At 37.1% G+C, this 15,937-nt stretch overlaps 1 protein-coding gene across 1 annotated transcript in view; it reads right to left on the bottom strand.

Moving 5' to 3' along the window:
• Positions 1-15,937, bottom strand: part of LOC138710599 (very long chain fatty acid elongase 7-like) — a 36,110-nt gene extending 20,173 nt beyond the window's left edge. The window contains exons 1-2 of the mRNA XM_069841600.1: positions 15,783-15,937; positions 4,445-4,632 (exon numbers count right to left, since the gene is read on the bottom strand). Of these exons, the coding sequence (XP_069697701.1) occupies positions 4,445-4,632; positions 15,783-15,840 (246 nt within the window). The 5' untranslated portion in view covers positions 15,841-15,937. The remainder of the gene's footprint in view (positions 1-4,444; positions 4,633-15,782) is intronic.

The following is a 15,937-nucleotide window of genomic DNA, read 5'->3' as shown; positions in this document are numbered from 1 at the left end:
TTTTTAAGTATTCATTTAAAATTTAAATTTTGAATTTAAAATATAACCAAATCAAAGTATTGCAATAAAACATTTCTAAGGCATAGTCATAGATCTAATGACTAATAAGCTATGTGAATGCTTTGAGATAGCCTAAACAGCCTGCCCAGGTTTGGTTTTATGTTCCAGATAGTCACTCTGAGCTCATTTTCTATTTGAAGTTTGTTTCTATATTTAGATTTTAAAGCAGCTACAACTGAAAATTCAATTTTGTAAAGGTAAGAAGTGGGAAAAGTAACAGTATCCGAAGAGCGTTTGCTTTAATAAGAGAATAATTACGAGACAGTTTACTCTAGAAATTTGGTAGACTTAATAACAAAATTTTATTTTTCTGAGCTACTTGAAGCACTATCTATCAGTTTTTCTTGCAGCGGTAGGCCGGTAGTATACAGTAAAATGGATTTACAGGGTTGTTCCCGATCTCTGATAACGAATTTGAATGACGTCATGTGCGTCAGGAATCACATCGACAGTCGAATTGCGGCGAGAGGTGACAGACCAGTAGTGAGTGATTTCATTATCAGAGTGCACGGTGTATCATAGTAGCAATGCCCAAGAAAATCGAGCCTTTTTTGAAGGAGTACATAACAACTCTTTCTGATGCCAAATACAGTTACGTGAAAATCATAGGAGCCTGCAAAAAACGTGGTTTCGTTATTTCCAAGAAAGGCATCTTGTGTGTACCTAATAAGACTTACAAAGCTCGGATGGGATTAATTCCAGAGTGGAAAAAGCAAGCAAATTCACACCTCGTCACAAATCGCCGCACCCCACGAGATGATGCAATAAATTAAACAATTAACATATTAGAGTGTACGGTCATCCCCATGAGACACAAATTCCTTGAACGTAGTTGTGACAGTCATTCCTCTCACTTCAAATAACTTTTTAACGTTTGTCATAAAAGTGTTAAGGAAATTTGAAAAAAAAAAAAAGATGAAATAGGTAATTACATGCATTATTAAGTTTACGTATGGATTTTTCACCAAAACAGTTGAAGTATGCACAATATTCAAAATAAAATTAACCTTATTCGATTGTTTTTCGTTCAAATGCAAAGATGTATGGCTACTTCATGGGTGTGACGCATCAATAAACATGCATTTTCATGCAAATTCTCTGTCTAGTTATCACCTCATATCCTCCTTGTAGGTCTAGGCTTAGGATCATTCATTTCAGGCAATGATACCTCGGGAATCACACGTTGTCTCGCGAGACGATTCAGCGAAATAAAACCTAGCAGCATCGTGAAGCTTTCCACACACTGTGGTCCTTTTGGTAGTATTTCTAGTCATGGGGTCCACAATGAATAATTCGTGTATGAGTGCTTCAGTAGACGTCTACGCCCTTGACCATGAAGAAGAAGAAAGATGCTATGTGCAGTCAGAATACATATTTTATTACTTTAATTTTTGTTCCGTTCCCACATTATATATTTTTCACAAAATACAGATTGTCATGCCGATTTATATTGTTAAATTTACACTACCACAAGAATCTTCTATTATGAACACGTTTACACTCCTTGCAGATCCTGAGATATTTAATCCCTGAAAGGAAATATTATTCATGAATAAGACGAAGAGTGCATGAGTTATAAATACGAATGTACTGTATTTTACAATAAAGGGTGGTCACCATTCAGGAATATCGGGAATGCCACAATATATCGGGGAATGTTGTAATTACAGGAAAACAGGACAATGTCTGGAAATTCTGAAAAAGATTCTGAAAATTCACTCCATCTGCAGTCTAATAATAATAATAATAATAATAATAATAATAATAATAATAATAATAATAGTAATAATAATAATAATAATAATGAGGTCTAACAATAATAATAATGACAGTAAAAATATTGATGATGATGATGATGATGATGATGATGATGATGATGATTATGATGATTATTGATTGATGATGATGATGATGTGTTCTTTTAACAGTAGATTTTGAAATGAGAAAGTTCGTTTCGTTTTTGAAAATGGTTTCTATATTGACGATACAGTTCAAAAGGGAAATCACTCAAAATTTATAGATCGACTATTGATCAGATTTTTGTATTGACAGATATTCAAGAAAAAATGGAAGCATAAGGGAAATACATCAATTGTTCATAGATATAAGAAAGGCATAAGACTCGGTTAAGAGAGAAGTTTTATATAATCTTCTTATTAAATTTGGTATTCCGAAGAAACTGATTCGATTAATTAAAATATGTCTCAGTGACACGTAAGTAGACTTCGTATAGGCCAATTTCTGTCAAATACATTTCCAATTCACTGCAGGCTAAAGTAAGGTGATGCACTATCACTTTTACTTTTCAACTCTGCTCTGAAATATGCCATTAGGAACGTCGAGAATAACAGAGAGAGTTTGAAATTGAACGAGTTACATCAGCTGCTTGTCTATGCGGATGACGTGAATAAGTTGGAAGAAAATTCACAAACTATTAGAGAAAACACGGGACTTTTACTCAAAGCAAGTAAATAGATATGTTTGGAAGTAAATCCCGAAAAAAGAAAGTATATGATTATGTCTCGTGACCAGAACATAGTACGAAATGGAAATATAAAAATTCGAAATTTATCCTTTGAAGAGGTGGAAAAACCCGGTTGTTCTGTATGATTGTGAAACTTGGACTCTCACTTTGAGAGAGTAACAGAGATTAAGGGTGTTTGAGAATAAGGTAGTTAGGAAAATATTTGAGGCTAAGAGGAATGAAGTTACAGGAGAATGGAGAAGGTTACACAGCGCAAAACTGCACGCATTTTATTCTTCACCTGACATAATTAGGAACATTATATCCAGAAGTTTGAGATGGGCAGGCTATGTAGCGTATATGGGCGAATCCAGAAATGCATAGGCCTATAGAGTGCTAGTTGGAAGACTTGAAGGAAAAAGACCTTTGTGGAGGCCGAGACGTATATGGGAGGATAATATTAAAATGGATTTGAGGGAGGTGAGATATGATAGTAGAGACTGGATTAATCTTGCTCAGAATAGGGACCAATGTTGGGCTTATGTGAGAGCGGCAATGAACCTCCGGGTTCTCTTAAAGGCATAAGTATATAAGTAAGAATTTTAAAGCTTCATGTTGCTGTGAGAAATCCAATTAATGCAATCTAATTTGAAACTTATAGTAATTATATGATTATAAAACTTAGTTAACAGAATTGAAGTAATGTCATCGATCCTTAGATTTTTCATAGCTACATAAAGCTTTAAAATGTAGATTTCTCAAGACTCTAAATTTTGATTTGTTTCCCTTTTGAATGGGGCCGCCGATATATTGTTTCATGGGAAAAGCTTCCTTTATCATAGGCTCTCTCTAAATAAAAATATTTTAGCTTAGAATCTACTACAATAACTTCTTATGGTCTATAGAAAGATATAATTTTATGATGTCATTTGAAACAGTGGAATTGAAAGGTCTTCATTAATAAAAAATATGTTCCATGCTGCTAGAAATGCCCATGAATTGTATGTTCAGAATCTAAAAGAGAAACAGGAAACATGTGAACGAAGTAATTGATAAGGAAATAAAAAATAAAAGGGTTGAGTTGAAATCATCTCTCTGTAGGAATAAAGGTACTGCAGTATGGTGTTTTAAAAATAAGTTCAATTGAATACAACTTATAAATGTTTTGAAACATAATGCTATTATTTAATTGAGCGTAATTTTTCAATATTAAATTAAAATAACGTTAATGGATATCTAGTTTATTTTCATCTTGGTTGTCTAAAGAATTTTAAAGCCAGGAAAAAAATTAGTTTGCATTTCGAAAATGAAAAGTCAGGGAATTCTGAAACAGATTTTGGGTGGACACCCTTAATAAATGTAGAATGTTCAGCATAGAAAAATGGCAGATTTTTATTGATACCCAATTATTTTTAAAACAATTAACTTTTCACTCAATGCATTCATTTTCATGAGTCGGAAGGTTTCTCATTTCCCTAAAAGTAAGGATTGTTATTTTGCTTGTGCCAGTTATTCAAGACTTATTACATCACATTATTATCACTTTCGAAATTATTATTTTTCATATAATATACAGTAGTTTAGTTATTTTGGTAGCGAGGCCAGAACGCGAAGCAGTGTTACCCACCAGTTAGTACGCAGCAATTGATAAGTAACATAGGATTGCGTGGTGGTTTCTTCATCAACGAACAATCTACACGAACTTTGCCTCGCATCCACAAACCTACTAGAATTGATTCACGGGTGAGGCAGCCTCGCACCCTTGCGAGGCAAGTATCCACTGAGCGAAGCAAGCGTCATGAGGCAGCCTCGCTTCGTAGATACGCGAATTAATGTAAACATTTTTTACTAATTATTCGTTTACTGCACTGCAGGTTTCAAGCATTTCTTGATTAAATTACATAACTTGTGTGTACTTACTTTTATAAATAAGTAAGAGCAGATGATTACTTGTGCGATGTCATATATTCCGATGATCCCGTCGATATTATAGACTGGCCTGTTCTTCATAAATCGTGGGCCTGAATTTACGAAGTACAGATATGATCCCAGAAGAAGTAAAAATGTCCATGGTGAACCAGTAAGGAACCAATCGCGAGTTCTGCGATCTGCAAAATAAGTTTAGAGCGATTGAATGAACAAATAAGTTTAAAAAGAAATGAACCAATAAAAGAATGAATGAACGAATAAATTAAAGAAAGAAAGAAAAGGGAAGGACGTAAGGAAGGAATGATTGGCTGAATGGACGAAACAATGAATGAATTAATGAGTGAGCGAAACAAAGGACGAAAAGGAAGAAAGGACGAGTGAGTAAAAGGGAGAAGATCAGTGAACGAAAATGGGGACCAATTGGTGAAAATGAGAAGAGTGAGCGAAACAATTGGAAATTACGAAAGAGTGGGGGCGGGGGCAGTAGAGTTAACGAGTAAACGAGAGGGGCGAATGAATTGAAGAGAGGGTGAAAGAGTGGATGAAAGAATGGACGAATGGACAGTAGAGTGGGTGAAGGGATAGATGAGTTAACGAAATAGCAGTTGAAGGAATGAATGGGAGGACGGGTGACTGTATGGAAAAAATGGACGAAAGAACGGGTGAATAATTATTGAACGAGTGGAAGAAACAGCTGGTGAAAGGATTTACACATGGTCAAAAGATCGGTGAAAGGATGGACGAGTGGACGAAAGAGTGCACGAAGTAATGGACGATTGGACAAAAAAATTAACGAAAGAGCAGGTGAAAGGATGAAAAAGTGAACGCAAGAGTTGTTGAACAAGTTTGACTCAAGAGCGAATGAAAGAATGAGAATGGACGAAAGTGCGGGTAAAAGAATTGATAAATGAACGAAGCAGCAAATTAAAAGGTAGATGAGTGGACGAAAAGGCAGATGAAGTGATGACCAAGTGGTCGGAAGAGGGGTGAAAGGATGGACGAGACGAAATGGCGGTTGAAATGTTGAAAGAATGACTGGAGGGAAGAGCATGTGAATGGATGGACGAAAGTGTGGATGAAAAGATAGACCATCGGATGAAAGAATGGACTAGTGAAAAAACAGACACGGAGACGACAGCGGTTAAAGAGATAGACGAGTAGACGAAAGAGCGGGCGAAAAGATGAACGAATAAACGAAATAGCGAGTGAAAAGTTGGACGAGTGGATGAAGGAGATGGACAAGTTGACCAAAGATGGAACGAAAGAATGGACGAGTGGAATAAGAAGTGAATGAGTGGACGAGTGAACGAAATATCGGATGAAATGATGGACGGATAGACGAAATAGCGAATGAAAGATGGACGGATAGACGAAATAGCGAATGAAAGATGGACGGATAGACGAAATAGCGAATGAAAGATGGACGAAAAAACGGGTGAAAGGATGAACTAGTGGACGGAAGAGCGTATGAAAGGATAGAGAAGTTGATGAAAGGACAGGTGAAAGGATGGGCGAGTTGACGAAAGAGTGGGTGAAAGGATGGAGAAGTGGATGAAATAGCTGATGAATGATTGGAAAAGTGGATGGAAGAGGGGTGGAAAGGATAGACGGGTAGACGAAAGATCCGGTGATAAAAGTGGATAAATGGATAGAACAGTGAATGAAAGAGTTAGTTAAAGTATGAACGAGAAGACAGTGATGTCAACGAGAGCGCAGTCATGCCTCACAGCCCGTATGCGCTGTCCAGAGCTTGTAGGGCACTCGGGTATGTCACTGATGAACACAAGGGTTGTACATTATACACTGACTGACAAAAAAATCACGCAACGAGAAGGAGTTGTCGTTTTGCTGCAAAACCTCTGCATACAGTTACATCTCAGGGAGATAGTCAAATGATTAGCATAGTAACATAATTTGTTGAATGGTGTTGCCACCAGAGGTCGTGAACCTGCTGTTATCCGTGGCCTATAAAAGAGCTTGCACAGGCTACTCGAACGTAGTGGACTGTTGTTTCCGGTTGCGTAAAACTCGTCGATCATTTGACATGCCTCTACGACGCAATCGAAGAGTCTTTACCCAGTTAACGGAGTTTGAGAGAGGGCGCATTGTTGGAATGCGCGAGGCTGGATGGTCGTATGGGCGAATCGCCAGCCACATACGCCATTCTGACCAGATTGTCAGGATGTGTTTGGACCAGTGGATGCGTGAGGGCACGCACACACAGCGACTGGGCTCAGGACGCTCTCGACTGACCGCCAGGAGAGAAGATAGTCGAATCCTCCGACAAGCCCGAACAGATTCAACTGTTTCGTTGCCCGCCATCCTGAGACAGGTAGCACCGTCATTACAGGCCCCTGTGTCTGCCCGAACCATTTCCAGGCACTAGGCTGAAGGAAATTTGTTCTCACGGCGCCCATTACGTGTCCTGCCATTGACACCTGCCCACTGTCACCTCTGTTTGCAGTGGTGTCATGAGCGACAAATCTGGACTGTTGAAGACTGGAACCGGGTTGTCTTTAGTGACGAATCCAGGTTCCCTTTGAGCTCTGACAACGGTCGTGTTCGCGTCTGGAGACCTCGTGGTGCACACCTCAATCCTACATTTGCTGTGGCGCGACACACCGCAGCACTGCTAGCGTGCTGGTCTGGGGGGTCATCACGTATGACAGCCGGTCACCCCTAGTAATGATACGAGGGTCAATAACAGCGCAGCGATATGTGCAGAACATCCTTTAGCCACATGTGTTGCCACTCATGGCAGGATTTCCAAGAGGTCATTTCCAGCAGGATAATGCTTGGCCGCACACAGTAAGGATGTCACGGGAATGCCTCCGTAACATTGTCACACTTCCGTGGCCTGCACGATGACCAGAGTTGTCACCAATCGAACATGTCTGGGATCATCTGGGACGCCTTCAGCAGCCTAGGGGTTTACCAGATATAGAGAACCAGTTGCGGCAAATATGGATAGATATGCCGCAGGATACCATATGAAATCTGTATGCCTCCATACCCGCCCGTATTAGAGCTTGCATCCAAACTAGAGGTGAACAAACAGGGTACTAGAGCCTCAATCCAGGTGGTCAGTTTTCAGCAATAAAATTATTATTTTGCTCTAATATTGTAATCATTTACATACATCAATGTTACGATCATCCACATCAGGTTTCATGCAATTCCCACAACTCCTTCTTGGTGCGTGATTTTTTTTGTCAGTCAGTGTACATTGACGATGAGCGGAAATAATAGTACAGTACGTTTCAGGGTGACTGGACTTTTCAAATATCAAGATCTTCTCAGATTTTACAAAGCTATACTATATCCGGGGGTACGAAAATTTGCGATGCAAATGATTTATATATTTGGCAATACGTACGTACGTACGTACGTACGTACGTATGTGAGAAATTTTTCTCATTTATGAACATCACAAAACCAAGATTGAGATCAGGATTATCAGATGATAATATGCGAACAATGCTACGTATTGCTGGAGGAAACAACATTTTGCCGGGCATACTAAGAGGATTGGTGTTAGCTGAAAGCAGGAAGAGGGATTCTGAATTAGACGAGAAGTAGGAATCTAATTTGTTTTTTATAAATGTAATGTACATATAATAAGTAATTGATTATAGGTATAACAATTACAGAATAATTAATGAGATAGACTTTATTATGTAAAACTCTTAAGTTAAACAGATATAGAGAATATATGTTTGAATAATTGGATCGGTGTCGGTTAGAGTTCCCGGGTAGCTCAGTGGTAGAGCGTTGGTGCGTTAAACCAAAGGTCCCGGGTTCGATACCCGGCTCCGGAACAATTTTTCCCTCGAAATTATTCAAATCAACTTTACAGGGAGTTATACCTGAAATCTTGATTTGCAGAATATATGTTTGTTTATTTTAGCCCTATTAAATAATTTTTAGAAATACAGAATGTCCTACGATTTCTTTTACGTTTGTCTAAGTTTAAAACAGAGAAGCAGGCTTATGTACTAATAATTACATTATTAGATCATTATTATGACTTTGATCGGAAAACGAACCTCAATTACACGTGTTAACTCCACCATTACTTTTTTAGTAGGTTATTTTACGACGCTTTATCAACATCTTAGGTTATTTAGCGTCTGAATGAGATAAAGGTAATAATGCCGGTCCAGCACCGAAAGTTACCCAGCATATGCTCATATTGGGGGAGGTAAAACCCCGGAAAAACCTCAACCAGGTAACTTGTCCCGACCGGGAATCGAACCCGGGCCACCTAGTTTCCCGGCCAAACGCGCTAACCGTTACTCCACAGGTGTGGACAATAATGGAATAAGACAGAGTGTTACAGTAAACGGGGAGTGCTATTATAGCATGTTATAGAACTTCATCATCCCTAGACTGAGAAATCACGATATGGAAAACATTATCTTCATGCATGATGGCGCTCCACCCCACGTATTTATCCCTGCAAAACAATTAATTGCGTAGATGTTTGGCGATCATGTCATCAGTAGGCACTTTCCAACAATGTGGCCTGCGCGATATCCAAATTTCAATCCTACCGACTTTTGGTTGTGGGGCTACCTTAAAGAACGAGTTTTCCTGACACATCCAACAACCCTACTGCAACTGAAAGATGCCATCTCGCAAGAAACTGCCAATATTGTAAGACATCTGCAAAATGCTGTGCATGGTATCGCAAACAGAATGCTGTCCGTTGAACAAGAGAACGGCGGATATCTTACAAATGTTTTCTAAACCCCTTTGTTTGTCAAACACTGTAATATTTTTGTTTTCTCCCTATCTCAAATATTATAATATTATTTATAGCGGTTTAATGTTTGAACTGACTTTTGAAATACCCTATACTTCAGGTGGTGGTGGTGGTGGTGGTGGTGGTGGTATGATTAGAACTGCTTTTCATATAATAGCTTAATCAATTGCAAAGTATAAGTCAACCAAAATAAATGTCAGTATAGTTTAATATTCATGTCATTCTTAAATGCCGGTTTCTACGATAATAAAAAATTGCAAAAAATTACAATCTACACAGTTCTATGATAAGTTCTGTCACAAAGTTTGAAGCGCAAAATCCACTGATCTAGAACGTAAAACAACAATATCCTGTAATCTATTGTGCCAACTTTATCAAACTTTTTACCGCTCCGATAAATGAATCTGAGAGTTACAATACGAAATGGATTTAGCAATATTTTAATATTATCGGCGATTAATGGATACATTTATGCCGTAAAATAATTACAATATATGTAATTTTCTTCCTTGGTCCAGTCCATCTCACTCCACATTTTGTTATCTATTGTTGGTAGCATAAAAGATCGATGACAGTTTGGAAGGAGGGACTGCAAAGTCGCAACGAATGTGATATACAAATATCTGGATTTTGCGCTTCAAACTTTGTGACAGAACTTATCATAGGACTGTGTAGATTGTAATTTTACGCAATTTTTTATTATCGCAGAAACCGAGATTTAAGTGAAGTTGAAAACCGTCCTGCACCGTCTCATGTGTGGAGAAAAACTAAGCAACAAATTCACGGTGCTTAATAAATTGAAAAGACGTTTGAATACCAAACATAGCAAGATAAGATAATGACTATTTTAGTCGATTGTTGTCATCGGGAGAAAAGCAAGCATAAACTATGGGAAGGAGAGAAACTATTTCCGAAAAAGCACAAGTGGACAGTTATAGTTGTCAAAATAGTAACGAAAAAAATGCAGCCACACATTAATTTTACCTGCCTGTAAGGAAGTAGTTAAATCGATGTTAGAAATATCCTTTGTTCCGTTGTCAAACGATACTATTTCCCGGCGGTTTGATGACATGTCTTCTTATATCCAGTGTCATGTACAGTTGTCAAAAAAAAAAAAAAAAAAAAAAGTGGCCGCACTCGTGAACAGCGAAAATTTTCTAAATCCACTTCGGGTCACGGCGATGTTACACGATACACGTGCTTGTAGAACAGTTTCGGAACTATTGAAGGATTTCTTATCTGCGTTTCGTAGACCAGCGGTAGTGTACTTGCTTAATGATTGGAAGGTTGTGGGTTCGGGCCTTCTTCAAGTTTTCATTTTATTTTTTAATCATTCTTTAGCGATATAAATAATGTTCAAATTATCATTTATATTCTGTTATCATTCTTTATCGATATCAAGTTATTTATATTTTGTTAGCGTTCCTTTAGCGATATAAATAATATTCAAGTTATAATTGTTTGTATTCTGTTATCGTTATTTAGAGATATAAATAATATTCAAGACATCATTTGTATTCTGTTATCGTTCTTTAACGCTATTATGAATAATATTCACGTTTTTTAAATTTCTGTTACCTTTCTTTAGCGATATAAATAATATTAAAGTTATCATTTATATTCTGTTTTCATTCTTTAGCGTTATAAATAATATTCAAGTTATTTATATTCTGTTATTGTACTATCGCGATATAAATAATCTACATTTTATGTAAGTAATTATTATAATACAAATAACCATTTTTCTTTGTAAAATAGGTAATTTAATTTAAATAATTAAATATATGTTATAATATAATATCTTATATTAATTAAACTGATATTTATCATTTACATTCTGTTATCGTTCTTTAGTGATACTGTATAAATAATATTCAAGTTATTTATATTGTTATCGTTCTTTAGCAACATAAATAATATTCAAGTTATAATTTATATTCAGTTATCGTTCTTTAGGGATATAAATAACATAAATTTAATATTAGGTTTGGAACAATACAGTTACATGATACTAGTGTTAGTTTTTCTTTCTATATTATTTTATTATACTATCTTGAACCACAATAAAATGAAAAGGAGTGACAAGGAATTGAATCTGAGACGTTGACATCTAAATTCCGACGTTCTTCCGCAGAGCTACGAAGGCACAAGTGTGGAAACATTTTTGGAAGAATTGGCCTAATCCCCCGGCATGATTTTCTGATGATTTGTAGAAGCTAGTCCAGGATGCGGGGGGCAAAGGCTAATAGGGATTTCCCGGTCTCTGATCGGGTCAAACATCCTGACAGAACTAATATTTAACCCTTGCTGTGAATTTCGGTGAAGTCCGGAGGGCCCAATTAGTCAAATTCACTCTCCTCATCTCCACGCTTGGGACCCTGGGAGCTAATAAGATGCGAAAGAGACAGTGGTGTGCGGGAGGCAACGGGAAGTTACCGCATTTATCCTCCTCAAGAAAAACTGCAAACATGAGCAAAGGAAGCTTTTAATAGAAAAAAGGACCATCTTCTGCGGACCTTTGGAGAAAGAACTAAGGAAGAGACTAGTGAAGTGCTTTGTGTGGAGTGTGGCATTGTATGGGGAAGAAACATGGGCATTACGACGAAATGAAGAGAAACGAATAGAAGCATTTGAAATGTGGATGTGGAGAAGAACGGAGCGTGTGAAGTGGACAGACAGAATAAGAAATGAAGTTGTGTTGAAAAAGTGTGTGAGGAAAGAATGATACTGAAAGTGATTAGAAAGAGAAAAACTAATTGGTTGGGTCTCTGGTTGAGAAGAATAATAGATGATATTAGGATATGTGGATCATGTGCGGAGACTAAGAGGAAGGCATAAAATAGAAAAGATTGTAGAATGCTGGGTTTGCAATGAAAGACTTGCCCATGGGCAGAACACTTATGTATGTTCAGAATGCCTGGAATGTCGTGTCTAAGAACAGTCGCTATTTGCAAAGACTAGTCGATTCTATACCCACTCGACTGCAAGATGTGATCGAGATAAGGGGAAAATAGACTAAATATTGATTCGTTCACTTTTTGTTTTGTTTTTTGAACGCTTAATTGTTTGAATGTTCTAAGGAATACGCTAGTAAGTTTGTTTTATTTATTCCACGAAAGATATTTTTGTTGAGAATAAAATTTTGTTTCTCTCCATTTCCAGTCACAATGTCATAATGATAAAGTCATGGCATAATACTTTAATGAACTTGATGTTAATTACTAAAATAATCGTAAAAGAGAAAGGAGCAATTATGTATATTTTGTCTCTCTCTCTTAAAAACAAAACAAAAACAACATAAAAAGCACAGGGGTGTATTCGAACGCAGGACCCCAGGAATAAGAGGCAGGAACGCTCCCATTACGTTATCAAGCAACACACAATATACTTTAATTATAACTGTAGATATCAGGCAACATGTAACATCGCCTGATATAAGCATGAAATATCAATTACTAAGTCACATCAGATTTGTTGATGTTGATTCTATTATTGAACAATTCCTTTCGTGTACTGAATTTCCCTCAACGTCAACCGGAGCAGATGTGTATCCAAATCCAGCATCTTGGAACAAAATGGGCTGGGCTTAAGACACTAACAAACATAAAAGAAACAAGAAGTGCGAAAGACTTCTCTCAGTTGAACAAGAAATGCGTTTGTCTTCAATCCCACCACGACTTGAACTTTTGTGTAAAAAGCGACAAGTTCAAATTCCTCATTACTTTTGTTGTAAGACGTAAGCCAATAAATTCTCTGTAAAATAAGTTTAAGTGCTTGAATATTATTCTCTTGTTCTTTTTTTTTTTAATAAATATTGAATGAACGTATTTTAATTACTTTCACCAAAAGGATTACAGAGTCTCAGAAGTTACGCGGCAAACCCGTTGAGAACCACTGGTCTAGATATTAATGTAGTAACTACTGTAAGGCAATTGTATTCAATTAGAATTAGATTTTGGCTGTGCGGAAGATAAGGCCTACTGGCCTTAGCTCTCCCTCAACCCAATATGAGCAAATGCTCGGTAGCTTTCGGTGCTGGACCCCGGACTCATTTCACCGGCATTATCACCTTCATCTCACTCAGACGCTAAATAACCTAAGATGTTGATAAAGCGTCGTAAAATAACCTACTAAAATAAAAAAAAATAATCGACCAATTTGACCAATATAGACCTGTTGTTCCCACGTCCCATTCTGTGGACTTCTTTCACTTGTTCATTTCCAGTATCTAATCCCATCCTCTCCCCCACACATTCAATAACACTTCATAAGTTTCCCAAGACTGTTTTTTATCTTGTTCTTCAATCCCCCCCCCCGCAAATAAATTATTCTTCCATTTATCTTTTTCTAAGTCTTTCACTTTTCCCTTTAACATCTTGCATTCCTTTTGTAGTTCTTCTATCTTCTTATTAATTATGACGATGCTTTCCCTTACATTTTTAAGATCCATTTTAATCAGAACCTTCACTGCACTTTCCTTTCACTTTAGAATGATTTCCTTACATTAATTCGCTTCACTGGATTTTAATACGAATAATATTAATTACATAGATGAACTCACTGCTAAAGGTGGTATTCCAAATAGCGACACTTTCAGCTGCAGTGGTTATCAGTTGTCGAAATTCAACGTGGAAGAGAAATGCAGCCACCGGCTTGACTCAGGCGGTAGCGCGTTTTCCTGCTGATCCGTGGGTTCGATACCCGCTTGGGTTGATTGCCTGGTTGGGTTTTTTCCGAGGTTTTCCTCAACCCTAAGGCGAATGTCAGATAATCTATGCCTTATCCTCGGCCTTATCTCGCTAAACACCATCTCGCTAGATCTAGATAACCTAGTAGTTGATACAGCATTGTTAAATAACAAATTAAAAACAAAAGAGAATTGCCTGACGAATTTTGCCTTGAACATTATCATCAGGGATAGGGTTATTTTTACGTGCTGTTAATATACAACATGTACTTCACACCTTTGCCTCCGTTCCAAACACAAGCATAATAATAATTTTTATTGATTTTTTATATATTAATCTCGGAAAATTGAGGAAGAATTAATCCAACGAAAATACCAGAGCCACTTATAAAATATGAATTGAAATGCAAAAGGATGTTGGTAAAGGTAGAAAAGAGATTCTGAATACTTGATGTTTCACATGGTTTAAATGGTAGGATGAGGAGGAGAAAAAGGTTGACGACGGCTACGATGATGATGGCAATGAAAAAGAAGTCATGATATATTTAACGACTCTCGCAACTGCCGACGTTACATCAGCGACGCCGGTGTCCGGAATTTTGTCCCGCAGGAGTTCTTGTACATGCCAGTAAATCTACTGACATGAGCCTGTCGTATTTAAGCACGCTTAAATACCATCGACCTGGCCCGGGATCGAACCCACAACCTCGGGCATAGAAGGCCAGCGCAATACCAACTGCGCCAACCAGGCCGACATGATGGTGATGATGATTATGATGATGATGATGATGATTGATGGCGACGTCTAAATATTACTTTCTTTTGAACATATTGCACTAACTCTGAGTATGGCGCATAATTTCATTGCTAGCAGGGTTTTAATAAATAGTTTCTTGGAAAATTATTGAGTCTCATGTTAAGAATATTTATACTCGGAGATCTAACTTGAAAAAAAAAACTTTATGTTGGATACGATTTTCTGTCAAATACAATTTTATTTGCTTATAAATAAAACAAAGGCCTCATTTAAAGGAGGGCAGTGGGGATTGCATGAGTTTGAGGGTGTAAATAATTAATTAATAATTGAATATTCCAACTGGAGAAAACAAATTTCAGAACTGTAGATTTAATATTAAAATATTCACTTCTATATACACTTAAGAAATAAAATACGAGCTAGTTAATGACTTCGCTCAAATGAAACCAAAGCATTACCCTTTGCTTTATTAGCGGTTGTTATCTTTTGTAAATAGGTAAAAGTACAATTTTTTTCCGTAATTGAAATTCAAGTTTCTTTAGCAATAAAGCTGTGTGTACATTTGTTCTCCTTTATGTCATATTGGCAAGAAGTTCATGTAAATTGGCCTGTGTATCATATAGGCCTAAGTAGGATAAGAAGCTAAAAAGTAGGCCTCTATGTGAAAAGTGGAGATTTACTGTAAAGTTGTGAAAATCTGACCATAACAAAAAAAAAACATATCAGCCCTGTTTGTGACTAAATATTATAAAAAATACATAAGAAAGGGGGGGGAAAATAATTAACTTTATAAAAGAGACATTCAGTGCATTTCATATCATGCTTGAAATCCTTTTTATTATGATCCAGTTTACCTTACCTCAGTTTACGATATGAAAAAAAAAAAGTTAATTTTAGAGAAAATAGCGAGGGAGTACGTTACGCGATGTACCCTAAGACCGTTCCTTAAAAAATGTCCCCTCTCCGCAAGCAAAAACTAAACTGACGTCCCTGAAATGAACAACTTAATTTACGTATCGAACTTTCTCCGAATTGCTTTACGCTCGTGTTATTGAATGAATGCATTCTCAAAGTTCTAGAAATGGAATATTTTAGTAGGCCTACTGTGCGTTTAACTTACCAGCGAGATCGTATACTACCTGTAGGTAGGTGCTGTACACAGTTGTGAGTTCCTTCATTTCTCCGCGGACAGAAGGAGAAAACGGCTACTCTTGTCTGTTGAGTGAGTTTCTGTAAGTTTGAATAATCTAAGCGACTGAAATACGCAGCTGACCT

The sequence above is a fragment of the Periplaneta americana genome, chromosome 12, assembly GCF_040183065.1.
Source record: "Periplaneta americana isolate PAMFEO1 chromosome 12, P.americana_PAMFEO1_priV1, whole genome shotgun sequence".
NCBI classification, from domain to species: Eukaryota; Metazoa; Arthropoda; class Insecta; order Blattodea; family Blattidae; genus Periplaneta; species Periplaneta americana.
The sequence above is the reverse complement of the archived record's forward strand: the minus strand, read 5'-3'. Positions and strand labels throughout refer to the sequence as shown.